This window comes from Rhinolophus hipposideros, assembly GCF_964194185.1.
Source record: "Rhinolophus hipposideros genome assembly, chromosome: 15".
Taxonomy (NCBI): Eukaryota; Metazoa; Chordata; class Mammalia; order Chiroptera; family Rhinolophidae; genus Rhinolophus; species Rhinolophus hipposideros.
The window spans coordinates 50,895,963-50,909,641 of record NC_138061.1 but is presented as its reverse complement, the minus strand read 5'-3'; the positions used below and the strand labels follow the sequence as shown (position 1 = coordinate 50,909,641).

General features: G+C 41.0%; 1 protein-coding gene across 1 annotated transcript in view; it reads left to right on the top strand.

Moving 5' to 3' along the window:
• Positions 1–13,679, top strand: part of USP54 (ubiquitin specific peptidase 54) — a 117,779-nt gene that overhangs the window by 79,176 nt on the left and 24,924 nt on the right. Inside the window, 11 exon segments of the mRNA XM_081075067.1 lie at positions 984–1,118; positions 2,672–2,785; positions 2,927–3,009; positions 3,442–3,547; positions 3,660–3,806; positions 5,618–5,767; positions 7,406–7,574; positions 8,906–9,076; positions 11,634–11,765; positions 11,942–12,322; positions 12,546–12,771. Coding sequence (XP_080931193.1) covers positions 984–1,118; positions 2,672–2,785; positions 2,927–3,009; positions 3,442–3,547; positions 3,660–3,806; positions 5,618–5,767; positions 7,406–7,574; positions 8,906–9,076; positions 11,634–11,765; positions 11,942–12,322; positions 12,546–12,771 — 1,814 coding nt within the window.

Here is a 13,679-nt window from a genome sequence, read left to right as displayed (position 1 = left end):
TAAAGCGTAAGAGTTTAGTCACTGGAAGGCAGATTTTACCTTCATGTTTTCTTAGACATCTTAGGAAGTGCTTTGCATGTTCCCTTTTTACCTCAGCTTGGTCTAAGAAGAATGCAGCAAAGTGGTGCTCCTGTGTCTTCATTGTAATAACAGGCCATAGATAAACTTCTAAGGTGCCACTTCTGTGTGTGTGTGTGTGTGTGTGTGTGTGTGTGTGTGTGTGTGTGTGGTACGTGTCATTATGGGTAGAGCTCAAAAACAATGCTGAATTTTTTAAAAAGTAAAATTCATTGTGATACTTTGTACATAAACTAAAAAATACACACACACAAAAGTATGTGTGTGTATATATATCCCTAAATAATACACAGTGTTTATATATATGTATGTATGTAAAAATATTACAAACAAAAGATTATGCAACAAACTTATGCTAGTGAGTGGCTGATAGAGAGTGGGTAGTCTTATTGGGGCTTTAGCTTTACCTGTAGATTGCAAGTAAAAATGATGTAATATTTATTTATCGGTGTTAGATATGTGGGTGTTATATTATTCTTTGTACTTAGGGTAATTTTATATTAGGTAAACAATTAAAAGAGGAGGGCCAATTTTCATAGAATAATATACCAATCCATTTACGTGTAATCTATCCTTATTTACTACAGACCTCTATCTATATCAGAGGAAATGAGGTGACTGCTTTACATTAACTCATGACAATAGTCTCTCCCAATGTGATCTTGATGGTATCACACTCAAATAGAAGAGCCAGCGATCCTTATTCTTATTAGAACAGGATCATGCCCTTTATTCTGACTCTTAATTTTTTACTTTTTTATTACTAACTGCAAGCATATCAACTAGTAGGGAGTCCATTTGGTTCCGTAGCTACGAGCATAGAGATGCTAGCACGACAGACTGGGATGTGTAGAAGCTTAATAACAGCCTTGTGCTTTTCCTCTCGTCTAACCTCTTCTCTACAGGGAATCTTTAACCAGTTTCAATGTAGTAGTGAAAAAGTGCTTCCATCTGACACTCTCCGCAGTGCTTTGGCAAAGACTTTCCAGGATGAACAGCGTTTCCAGCTGGGAATCATGGATGATGCTGCAGAGTGCTTTGTAAGTGCTGACCCCTGGCTCTCTTTGATAGGGGGTGGGGCTGTGGATGGTCTCCATCAGGGACTGGCTACTCCACTGTGGTTATTTACTGTGCCCCTGGTCTCTACAGTTAGAATTAGGAATTTCCCTAGTTTCTCAGAGCTCTAGGGTATCTCTGCTAATGCATTGTGAATTGCCTAGAGGGTATATTCTTTTTCCTTCAGGCCTAGGGTAGTTTTGTGCTTGCCATTGCATGAAACAGTGGCTCTCACCTTCAGAGGAGACAGAGCTCATTAAAATATGGCTGGGCCCTACCCCTTGAATTTCTGATTCAATGGGTCTGGAGTGGGACCCAAGAATATCTACCTCTGACAAGTTCCCGGGTGATGTTTATGCTGATGTACGGGTTTTGGGACCACACGGTGAGAACTCCTGCATCACTAAAGGTAATTAAACAGAACTGAATTCCTAGCACAAGTATAACGTGCTGTTTAGATACCTAGGTTTCTCACAGTGACTTTTAGGGGAGACTCTAACTTGTCTGAACTTTGGGTTCTGTCCATCAACCTTCAAAAGGCTCTCTCTGTGCATCCATTAAAAAAAATCCGAGAGTGATACACATCCCATTGCAGGGTAAGATGCAGGACAAAATCAGAGATACTCCTGAGAAACGGGATCACTGATATATGACTGGTGGGATTATAAAAATGGTAAAGTTACTTTGGAAAAGTTTGCCAGTTTCTTTAAAAACTAAACCTACAAACTACCATATGATTCAGCAGTTTCATTCCTAGACCTGTATCCCAGAGAAATCAAAATTTATGTTCATACAAAAACCTATATGTGAATATTTATAGAAGCTTTATTCATAATAGCCCCAAACTGGAAAGAACCTAAATACCTTTAATGGGTAAATGGTGAAACAAGCTGTGGTACATCCATACTGTGGAATACTATACAACACTAAAAAGGAATGAACTCTTGATTTCGGCAGCAACTTGAATAGATCTAAAAGGAATTGTGCTGAATAAAAATACAATATCAGAAGGGTTATATGTTATATGGTCCCATTTATATGACATTCTTGAAATAACAAAACTATAGAGATTGGAGAACAGATTAGTGGTTTCCAGGGGTTAGGGTTGGAATTGGAGTGGTAAAACTATAAAGGGATAGCGTGGGAGGGCCTTGTGGCGATGCAATGGTTTTATATCTTGATTGTGGTGATAGTTACATGTGATAAAATTGTATGGAGGCACACACAAACACAAATGAGTATATATGTAAAACTGGTAAAACCTGAATAAACTCTGGATTATACTGATGTTCATTTCCTGCTTTGGATATTATACTATAGTTATGCAAGACGTTACTGGGTGAAGGGTACATGGACCTGCTGTACAATGTTTTTTGAAACTTCCTGAGAATTTATAGCTATTTAAAATTAAAGAGGTAAAAAAAAAAATTCAGAGGTATTCTTACCTTCTATTAGGATTGCTATTCTCCTAGATTGCAATTTGTACATGTATCTGTTAAGTATTCTTGATGCACCGTTTTCGTTCTTTCCCTGTTAGGAAAACCTGCTGATGAGAATTCACTTCCACATTGCTGATGAAACCAAAGAGGATATATGTACTGCCCAACACTGCATCTCCCACCAGAAATTTGCAATGACGTTGTTTGAGCAGGTGAACCTGATTTCTATCCCCATCACTTCTTAGACCTTTTCTCCAAGAACCCTTTATCCTGGGATGTGGGGTGTTGAATGGGTGCCAAAACACTTAATGACTGTGGCTGCTTGGTTTTGCTTTTTCTCTCCCCGGGCCCAGTGTGTATGTACTAGCTGTGGCGCCACTTCTGATCCGCTGCCCTTTATCCAGATGGTGCATTACATCTCCACCACTTCCCTCTGGTGAGTCTTACAGGGTTTTCTGTGCCCTTCGGTGCTCCTTCAGTTGATTGGGTGTTAACTGAAGGCATCCAAATAGCTTCTGTCCTTATTTTTGAGTTTGCTTTATTGTAGGAACTTAGAACAGTAATTTTAAAATAACCTTTGTCCTCCTTCTTTCCTCTCCCATCCCTCCCCTCTTCTTAGGCTCAGTTTCGGCCAGCAAAGTGGGAGGAGGAATGGGGATTCTATGAGCACTGGATTTTAGGGCAGGCAGAGGCACTCGCTGTGTCTGTGGGATACTGAGGCTGGTCAGGACAGGGGGCTTTGGTACAGTGGGCAGAGGGAAAAAATATCTGACATGTGAATTAGGAGTTTTCATGAATGATTTATTTGAGTTAGCTATAACGCTGTGTAACTCGCTTCATCATTCCCCTTCTATTCTCCCTCTTGAAGCAATCAGGCTATTTGTATGTTGGAAAGACGTGAAAAGCCCTCACCGAGCATGTTTGGTGAGCTGCTGCAGAATGCCAGTACCATGGGGGATCTGCGGAACTGTCCGGTGAGTGACGTCAGGGGTGGAGTTTGCAGTGGGGAGGGCAGCCCTGGGATTACTGGAATTGAGGCAGAACCCGTGGGAAACATGGCAAGCTAGCCTTTCGTATGTATTTCAGAGCAACTGTGGGGAGAGGATTCGGATTCGCCGTGTGTTGATGAATGCACCCCAGATTATCACAATCGGACTGGTTTGGGACTCGGACCACTCAGACTTGGCAGAGGATGTCATTCACAGCCTGGGGACCTGCCTCAAGTTGGGTGATGTGAGTGTCTCTGACTTAGAGTTCTTGTGTCTTAGTCTTGCTCAGGGTGTGAACACTGAACACAAAGGGGGACAGATGTTATAGAGTTCTGGACAAATATACTTGTGTACAGTAAGTAGTCCCCCCTTCTCCACAGTTGCACTCCATGGTTTCAGTTACCCATGGTCAACCATGGTGTGAAAATATTAAATGGAAAACTCCCAAAATAAACAATTCATGTTTTAAATTTCACATCGTTTTCGCTCCTTCCTACCTGGGACATGAATCATCCCTTTGCCCAGCGTATCCACACTGTGTACACCACTCACCCACTAGTCACCTAGAAGCCATGTCAGTTATCAGACTGTCACAGTATCGCGATGGTTGTGTTCAAGTAACCCTTACAGTAGCTTAACGTGACAATGCCTGCGTCACTCACCTCCCTTCATCTCCTCACATAGACGTGGTATCATCTCACGTCATCACAAGAAGGGTGAGTACAGTACAGTAAGATTTTGAGAGAGAGAAAGAGACAGACCACATTCACATAACTTTTATTACCATATTTTGTTATGATTGTTCTAGTTTATGATTAGTTATTGTTGTTAATCTCTTGCTGTGCCTAATTTATAAATTAAACTTTATCAGAGGCATATATGTGTAGCAAAATACATAGCGTATAAAGGGTGTGGTACGATCTGCAGTTTCAGGCACCTATCAGGGGCCTTGGAACGTATCCCCTGTGGATAAGGGGGCACTGCTGTGTATGGGTGCATATAACTGTGAACGCATGTAATGCTTACATACCTCCTCTGGGTAGGCAGCAAAGGCTTTTCATAAGAAATAGGATGACTTTATCCTTGAAAGACAGGATGGGCAGAGCGTAGCTACTGCTGAAAACCAATTTATAGAGTTAGTACCAGTGTAGAGTAGGGAGGTGTATTCAACCACGGGAGATAGTAAGGTCAAAGAAGTGAGCAGTCCTGACTAGAGCTGCTTTGGGAAGTGAAGGAAGTGAAAGTGGGTGACCTGAGTCCTAGAATATGAAATTCACAGTGAGGAACCAGTGTATGTTGAGAAGATAATGAAGTAGCTTGGAAGAGAATTTAGTGGGTTAGTGGTTTTCCGTGCATCTATTCAGGAAAATAGGCAAGGAAACAGATTTCAGACATGGGGTGTTTATCTTGTCAGCTCCATGCCCTAGTGTGGGTACAGCTAGGGTTTTCCTTCAGTTCCAGAGAAGAAGCAGAAACTCTGTGGTTTCCTTTCTACTTGTTTTACTCAACCAAATAACTTCCTCAAGGCAAGAATCATTTTCTTTAATTTTTATTATTATTATTTTTTAATTTTTTATTTCTCTTAGCACCTAGGACAGTGCTGGACATCTAGGAATTGAAATGCTGGCAACTAGCGTGGTGATATTGCTCCTCCTAAGGTCTTTGTTGCCCCCTTCTTAGGGTCTCAGCAGGAAATTTACATTTGTAGTGCCAGCTGATAAATAACTTTTGTAACGTGAGAGTGTGTTAGTTTGGTTTGGGTTTGGTTTTCCAACTTTCCTGGCTCCTCTTATAATAGGCCCCAGCAAGAAAATACTGAAAGGCATGAGGAAACATCACCACCTTATCAGTTTACTAGCTACTATCTGTCTTGCTTTTCCCTACATTTTGCCTTTTTAGGTGCATTTCTGACGATTACTGTGGACTAGCAAAAAACTCTTAGATTGAAGGATAGAGAAGCAAGTTAGTACCTTAAGACACGATGGCATGTGCTGACAGATGCTGTGAGAGAGTTGAGCATGTCACTATTCTTTCCTTTCTCTTCTTTCCCCACAGCTGTTTTTCAGAGTGACAGATGACCGAGCCAAGCAGTCTGAACTGTACTTAGTAGGAATGATCTGCTATTATGGCAAACATTATTCTACATTCTTCTTCCAAACAAAGATCCGCAAGTGGATGTATTTTGATGATGCTCATGTCAAAGAGGTAGGGATATTCCAGCCCTTCTTGAAGTGTTTGGGGACTACAACAACAACAAAAAAACTAAGGATAATTACTTGTCTTGAGTATTTCATTTTCATAATGTTAATGTCTGCCTGCCTGTCTGTTGAATTTATGAGAATGTCAGTCTAGTCTTCCCCAGGAGATGGCAAGTTCCTCAAGGATAGGATGAATATATCTTCTATTATTTTTCTCTGAGTGCCCTCACAAGACATTCAGGTCAATTCTACGTTTATAGTTGACAAAGAGTTTTTTTTTTTTTAAATGTGTCAATTGGTTGAGTTGAGTGTCAACAGCCTAATGCCTCAAATTAGGTTATAAGGTTAGTATGAAGTTCAGAATTCCAAATCTTAGAATTGCTAGTGGGTAATGCTTTGTTTCCGGGTTGCTGTACATTATGCTCTGAAGTGCCCTATCACAGATGAACATGTTTTTGAGGTCATGTAGAGAAAATAGGGCTATGATAATGATATTTTAAGCTGGAAACTTGGTGTTATCTAAACCACTGAGTCTGTGGATGAAGTAGTTTAGGTGATCTGCATGAGTTAGGAAGCCTCTTCTGATTTGGTTAACAACTGTGAGATTGTTTAGGCTATAATCTACACCAGTCCACGGACCTTAAGCACCATCTTCCACAAACAGAAGTCTTTGTCAAATTCCCTAATTCTCTTTTGCTTCACCTCTTTTTTGTTGTTGTAATTTTGGGCAATGTATAAATCCTTTGAGCTTTAGGTTTTTTTATTTGAAAAATCATACCCACGTTATAAGATATTAAATAAGATTTGTATGTAAAAAGCATATAAATGTGTTTTAGTTAAAATAATAACAATTCAATTATAAATTTACTGCATTGTGAAATAAGAACTATGAAATAGTTCTATTAGGAAATAACAACTATGTTAGTTGTCTGACTCCAAGAGCACACCATCTAAGAATGTGACTGGTTAAACTTAAGAGAGGCTGACTTTAGGGATTTGATTGGATTGTTGTTTCCATGGCTATTCAGTGACTATTTCCACTGCCATGGCAGCACTGAATCCAGCACAAAGCTAAGGCCGAGAGGGTCAGCTGTCTATTCTAAGCAGTTTGACATTTTACGTCCTGCCATGTATGAACTCTGAAACAGAATGTCATGTATTCTAAGGCAATCTGTGAGAGGGTTCCTGGCTGTTCGTTAGCTTCTTAAAAGTGATTTTAATATTTAGAAGAAAATTATAGAAATGCAGATTTCAAAAAAAAAAAAAAGGAAATGCAGATTTCAAGCAAGTGCTTTAATTTGATGTAAAAAGAAATTGATCAACAGGCCGCTGAAATCCCCTCATATAGTGCATTCACCTTTGAGAACTTTTATTCATATTTCACAACTGAATTGCTGTTTCATGGGAATAAATGTAATTTTATTCATCATTCCTATCTCTTAGAGGGTTTTTATGCTTTCTAAAAGGATTTAACAAAAAAAGACTTATCAAAAAAAATTCATTAAGTTTAGGTCTAAGATCTCTTTTGTTGCCTGTTTGTCCAATTCTTGTCTTTTCTTCTTTTGAAGAACAGAACAGGAAGATATGTTTTGAGTTGTGGATATGAAATATAATTGTCACGTTCTTCTGGTTGCTTCTGGTTCAGATCGGGCCCAAGTGGAAGGATGTGGTGACCAAATGCATCAAGGGGCATTATCAGCCTTTGCTGCTGCTTTATGCAGACCCGCAGGGAACCCCGGTGTCCACCCAGGACCTGCCTCCCCAAGATGAGTTCCAGTCATACAGCAGGACGTGCTACGATAGTGAAGATTCAGGTGAGCAGCCTGGCTCGTTGCTCCACCTTTCCCTCTCCAGCGTGATCCCTGGATATTTGGGACTCATACTGAATCGTGAGCCTCGCACATAGCCTAGCTTGGAGAAGGAGGATCCGTTAGAGATAAGAAGGAAGTGCCATCTAATGCTGAAGCCAGCTTGTGCCAGGTTTTGTGTCCTTCAGCCTCCGGGAATGTGTTGCCTACATTACCTGGCCCCAGTTCAAAAGTGAGAAGGAAATTATGTTGATTGAGACAGGTATTAAGTTTGTGAGGGAAGCCTCAGTATTTAACTTTGTAATGTTGATAAAGCTGACTGATTCTTACTGGCAATTTAACGGTGACTTAAGTGAGGTTGTTAAGACCAAGAGAAACGACATGAGTTATTGCTGGTCATATTGCTAAGGAAGAGGGATTTTTTATTAAAAACGCCAAGTGCAATGTGATGTTCCTCAGCTTATGAACCAGTTGTTCACTTCTGATTCAATTGTTTGGAATTTAAATTATGTTTTTCTGTAGAAACAATTTGCAGTTTGATGGCTAAAGACTCAGGTTAGCCCACAGAGGCTCCTATGTTAGAAATATAACCCTACTGGTTTGGGCTTGATTTCTGAAAAGGAGGAAAAAGGAACGTTCTTTTCCACTTCTAGATCTAGGGCTGGCCCTGAATATAATTTTGAAAGAGAAGACACTTGTATTTGGAATCTTTCCCCCTCCCTTTTGTACCTCCCTCCTGCTTAGTAACTGGTGTTCTTCCCAGACCTGCTCTACTTCTCCCTTCAATCAAATACCCATTTCCACTGTTGTGCTTATCTCAGCTAGGTGTTTACAGGAAAGTAATCTGATTGAGCCAATTCACACTAAAGTATAAGTAACAGTCCTATAATTTCTCAGAGATACTAAAAATGCTTATAATGTCAATTAAAAAATTTAAAGTGACATTTCTGGCAGTATAGGAGAAAAATTATGGGATAGGGGTTATGTATGCCAGGTTGGCCTGGGACTCTTCATCTAAATAGATCTTACTTTTCACAACTTTTTCCTTTCTTCCACTTTTCCCCCATAGGTTTTCTAAAAGCCCCACAGTTTTTCACAGTGGCAGGCAAAGTGAGGGCTTCAGCAAGGTAGGGGCAGGAGTGGGAGGAATTGTTTGTATGTCTGGGTTATCTGGAAGTTGGGTGTTGGGAAGAATGGCTCTGGTATATCCTTCTCACCCTTCCATCTAGGAAGTTCTTGCCTTATGGACCTTTGTTGCCATCCAACTCTTTACCCCTCTCTGTCACGGTCCTTCTCTCTTTCCTTACTTTTGCATATGTGTCTCCTCCTTCCCTCAGGGAGGGAGCCCTCCATCTCAAGTGATACTCGAACAGATTCCTCAACGGAGAGCTATCCCTACAAACACCCCCACCATGAGTCTGTGGTCAGTCACTTCTCTTCTGATTCTCAGGGAACAGTCATCTATAATGTGGAGAATGAGTCCACGTCTCAGAGCAGTCGGGACACAGGTAGGGACTTATGCAGTGGATCCTGCTTGCCTGATTCAGTTCCTGCGTAGAGGGTTTTCCAAGAAAAAGTAACTGGGGAAAGTCAGAAATGTTGGTCATGCAAAGGGAGAAAGGCACAGAACTTGGGTAATTGAATGGGATCAAAAGGAGCAGTGCAATTCTGAGTGAATGATGATTTTCCACTGCTCCCATTCCTGTCAACAACAGCCTGTCAGTAAGGACCGTTGTAACGTGATTAACTATGTGATTGTTTATTCTGAAATCTGCTTTTCTCCGGCGGTGCTCTTGATCCCTGTCTCTCTCATAGTGCCCCAGTGAACTCTTGTGGTCTTGCACCTCATCATGTTCTCTTGCCAGACTTTGTCCCAAGGGAAGGGCTTTGAGAGAAGGGGACACCTGCTCATCGCCTTGCCCGGCTTCCTCAAGGACAGAGGCACCAAAGAATGAAATCTAGCCTGTTTGTTATTGTGAATTCCAGGCAGAGAACATTCTTATATTGTTCTGTTGTTCCATAGGAGAGTGTGCCTGTGTTACTGGAAGACATCAGTACAGGGCATAAAAGGAAGGACAGTTAGTGACTGACAGCTGAGACGGAAAGTTCATCACCTGTGGCCCAGAACAATGCTCATATGCTTAGAGACTTGGGAGTTAGAGCTCATGGCTAGAGACTGGGGGTTTATACTCTGGGAGTGGTTTTTTTTTTCTTTTTCTTTTTAAATAGAGAATTTCAAACATCTTCAGAAGTATACAGAAATACAGAATAGTGTACTGCCCCTTTCATGTACCCATGACCCAGTTTCAATAATAATAACTCATGGCCAATCTATTTTTGTCTGTACCTCTACCCACTTCCCCCACTCCTGGATTATTTTGAAGCAAATCCAAGACATACCACCTTTTCCATAAGTATTTTATTTTGTGTTATTTAAAATATAAGAAATCATTTTTAACCATACCATTAGCACACTTAAAAATATTAACAATAATTCCTCAAAACCATGAAATAACCAATGAGTGTTCAAATATCCAATTATCTTATAAATGTCATAATTTTTTAATGGTTTGTTTGTTTGACTCAGAATCCAAATGAGGTCTATAACATTGCGATGGGTTGATAAGTCTTTTGCATTTCTTTTAATCTATAGGTTTCTTCCCTGTTTTTTCCTTGCAATTTATTTTTGAAGAACTAGGTAGTTTGTCCTGTAGATTCCCCACATTCTAAATTTTGCTGATTGTGTCCCTATAGTAAACTTTAGACTGTTTCTCTGTGCTCTGTATTTCTTGTAAATTTGATCTAGAGGTTTGGTCAGATTCATGTTCGATTGTGTTAGATGACTATTGTTTCAATGACTACTGCAAAGTGTGATTTTTTTAACCATATTTCTGAAACTGAACCAGGGATAAGCTAAGTCACAGGATAAATAAGGCATATTTTCCAGGAGAGTCAAGTTTATGTTGTAAGGGTTTGTGAATGGCTGGAGGTGGGGGAGCAGACCGCCATTGGTTTAACATTTGTAGGTCTAGTACCTCTAAGTGATTTCCTCCTTCCTGAAATCTTTCTTAAGGGTCCAGAAGTAGCAAAGGATCAGATAAAAGCAAAAAAAGATCACATTGGTAATTGATTGAAAATATGTAACCATATCACTACATTGCTAATACCTGAATATGTCCAAGAATCTTTATATACTAAATATGAAAACAAGTTTCTGTTAACTCTCAGTTTGAAAACCTAGGGGATTTTCTCTAAGCCTGTCTTCCAATTTAATTCAGTTGCTGAATTCACCTCTGGCCCCCAGCACCTTAGATGATTATATCCTTTAGGATCTGACCTTTGTGGTTGTCAAGTCATACGCATACATTCACATACGCTGGGCATAAAACAAGGCAAGTTACATAAAAAAGCCCAGCTCTCCTGGTTTTCCCAGCAGTTGGTATTGAGGAACTATGAAGTGTAATCTCTGGGTGAAGCCAAGTTTGATAAAGCATGGCTGGGGATGAGAAGGAGAATTATTCAAAGTTCAGATGACTCACGTTTTAAATGATTCCCATTTAAGGAAGATTTAGAACTGGGTCTTAAAGTCGCTCTTGTGGGCAAAGGCTGGGGCACCTGCGATAAAACCAGAGGTCCTGCAGTTAGGCTTCACTTGGTATGTGTTGCTAAATAAATAAAAGGAAAGCTCTGTCTTCTAGTTATGAGAGTGAAGATATATTGGTATGCGACATTTTCATACAATCTTGAAAACTTTCACCTTTTAAAAATGACCAAGTAATGTGTCCTTTGGGTCACTGGGAAAGATTATGAGGGGGACTGAGACTGGTAATTGCTCTGGGGACATTGTGAATTTGGAAGTTCCCATTAACTACTTGAGCTTCTTTGAATTTATCTACTGAGAGATTCCTGCTACACTTAAATCAGGTGGCCTTGCCCCTACCGCTTCCAGTCCATGGGTACACTGAGTTTGTGGCACTCCCACAAATCCCCCAGGGAGACTAAGTTCTCGAGAGGATGGCGGTCAGCCTCAGCTCCTAGCTTACCCCCATTTCCTTGTTCTTTTAGGACACCTGACTGATAGCGAGTGTAATCAGAAACTCACATCCAAGAAAGGGTCTCTGATAGAGCGCAAGAGGAGCTCTGGCCGGGTTAGGAGGAAAGGCGACGAGCCCCAGGCGTCAGGGTACCACAGTGAAGGCAAGCCACTCTGCACCGCTTCTCTTTCCTGATTCACTCTGTCACCCTCCAACCCCACTCCAGACTGTGGCTTCTCCTTTCTGCTCAAAGGGCTTTCCTTGCTGTCTCGACGTTGGGGTCTGGGTATTCATGAGCACTTTACACATTTGTATTTGTTTCATTCTTTGTGTTTTTAGGAGAAACACTGAAAGAAAAGCAGGCGCCTAGGCACGCCTCTAAACCGTCTGGCAGCACCAGCAGGTTAAGGGATTTTAAAGAGACAGTCAGCAATATGATCCATAACAGACCATCCCAAGCTTCTCAGGCCAACCTAGGATCTCCCTGTGGAGGGAGAGGAGGAGACCAGACTGATAGAAAACCTCCTAGAAACCTGCTTTTACACTCTCGTGACTGGGAAGTAGAGAGCACCAGCAGTGAGTCAAAATCCAGTTCTTCTAGCAAGTATCGACCAACATGGAGACCCAAACGGGAGTCTCTGAATATTGACAGTATCTTTAGTAAGGACAAAAGGAAGCACTGTGGCTATACCCAACTTAGCCCATTTTCTGAGGATTCAGGTGAGGAGATAATTAGGGAACAATTGGGCTTTTGAATAAAGTTGATTGATGTGTTTTAAAACCCTGGATTTTCTGATAGACTTGGCTAGGTACATTTTTACCCTTATGTTGAGTCTTTTGGGGATGTAAATTCATTAAATGCGTGGATGGAGGTGTTATGTCTTGATTTGAGGTAGATGCTAAATCTATCTCCTTTTTCATACTTCTCCTTTGATCTCGATAGCCAAAGAATTTACACCAGATGAACTAAGCAAGCCACCTACTTACGACTTTAAAACTGCTGCACCAAGCCCCCAGTACAAGCCCTGGGGCCCAGCACGGCCGGGCTCTCACCTTTTAGAGCAGCACCCCCGCCTAATTCAGCGGATGGAATCTGGCTATGAGAGCAGTGAGAGGAACAGCAGCAGCCCTGTCAGCCTGGATGCCGCTCTGCCCGACAGTGTCTGCAGGTACTGTTTGGTCTTTGAATAGCGGCATTGTCCTTTGCAGCAATGTGAGCCACCAAGAGGCTTTTCAACTCACACAAGTGTATAGGTGGACTTGATTACCTTCTTGTGGGCAGGCAAAGTCTTGCGCTCTATCTACTTTCTGTGGCAACAGCGCCCCCTGCTGGTAGAAAGAGCAAAGGCATTTGAGAAAGGCGAAACAATTTTTAAGTACTATGTGTAAAATCATTGTTTAGTAAATAATTTTACTGAAAGAATGAATTAGTGAATCAAAACTTATATAGTCCTAAGGTCAGAGAGAAAACCCAATTGTTATTTATTCTTGCCTTTTATTTTAGGATAGTTTCTGTGGTTTCTTTGCAGGATTATGGGGACCCCCTGTTTTATGAAGTCAATGATAATTCATAATTCCATGGCAATGATAGTTTAATAGTGCTCATTGCATCCTCTCCATAGAGCCCAGTTTGCTTTATAACTTTCGGATCTTCATACATTGCTTTTACTGAGTTGCTATAGAGGCAATTTTCCTAACTGCTTTGAAAGGAGTGATTAGATCTTCTAGAGGGTGATAACCACATCCTCATACTTTCCCACTGCTCTTTCCTGGCCACAGGACCCTGTTCAATTTTACACATGAGAAGATGCTACATAGGTGTAAGAAACAGGAAGGCACTCCATATTAGAGCATATGTGTGTTAATTCATTGAATAAGTTTTGTGCCAGATACGGCTAGATGCACAAACGTGACTGAGGTGAGATGACGGGGGAGAAGGAATGGGTATGATAATTTTTCAGAAGTAGCCTAGCAGATGCTTCATATTAGTTCAATGCTTTGTTGTTGTTCCTGTGAGGGAATTTTGTCCGAGGCCTATTCCTTCTTACCACCCTTGTGATGCTTTCTTTCACTAGAC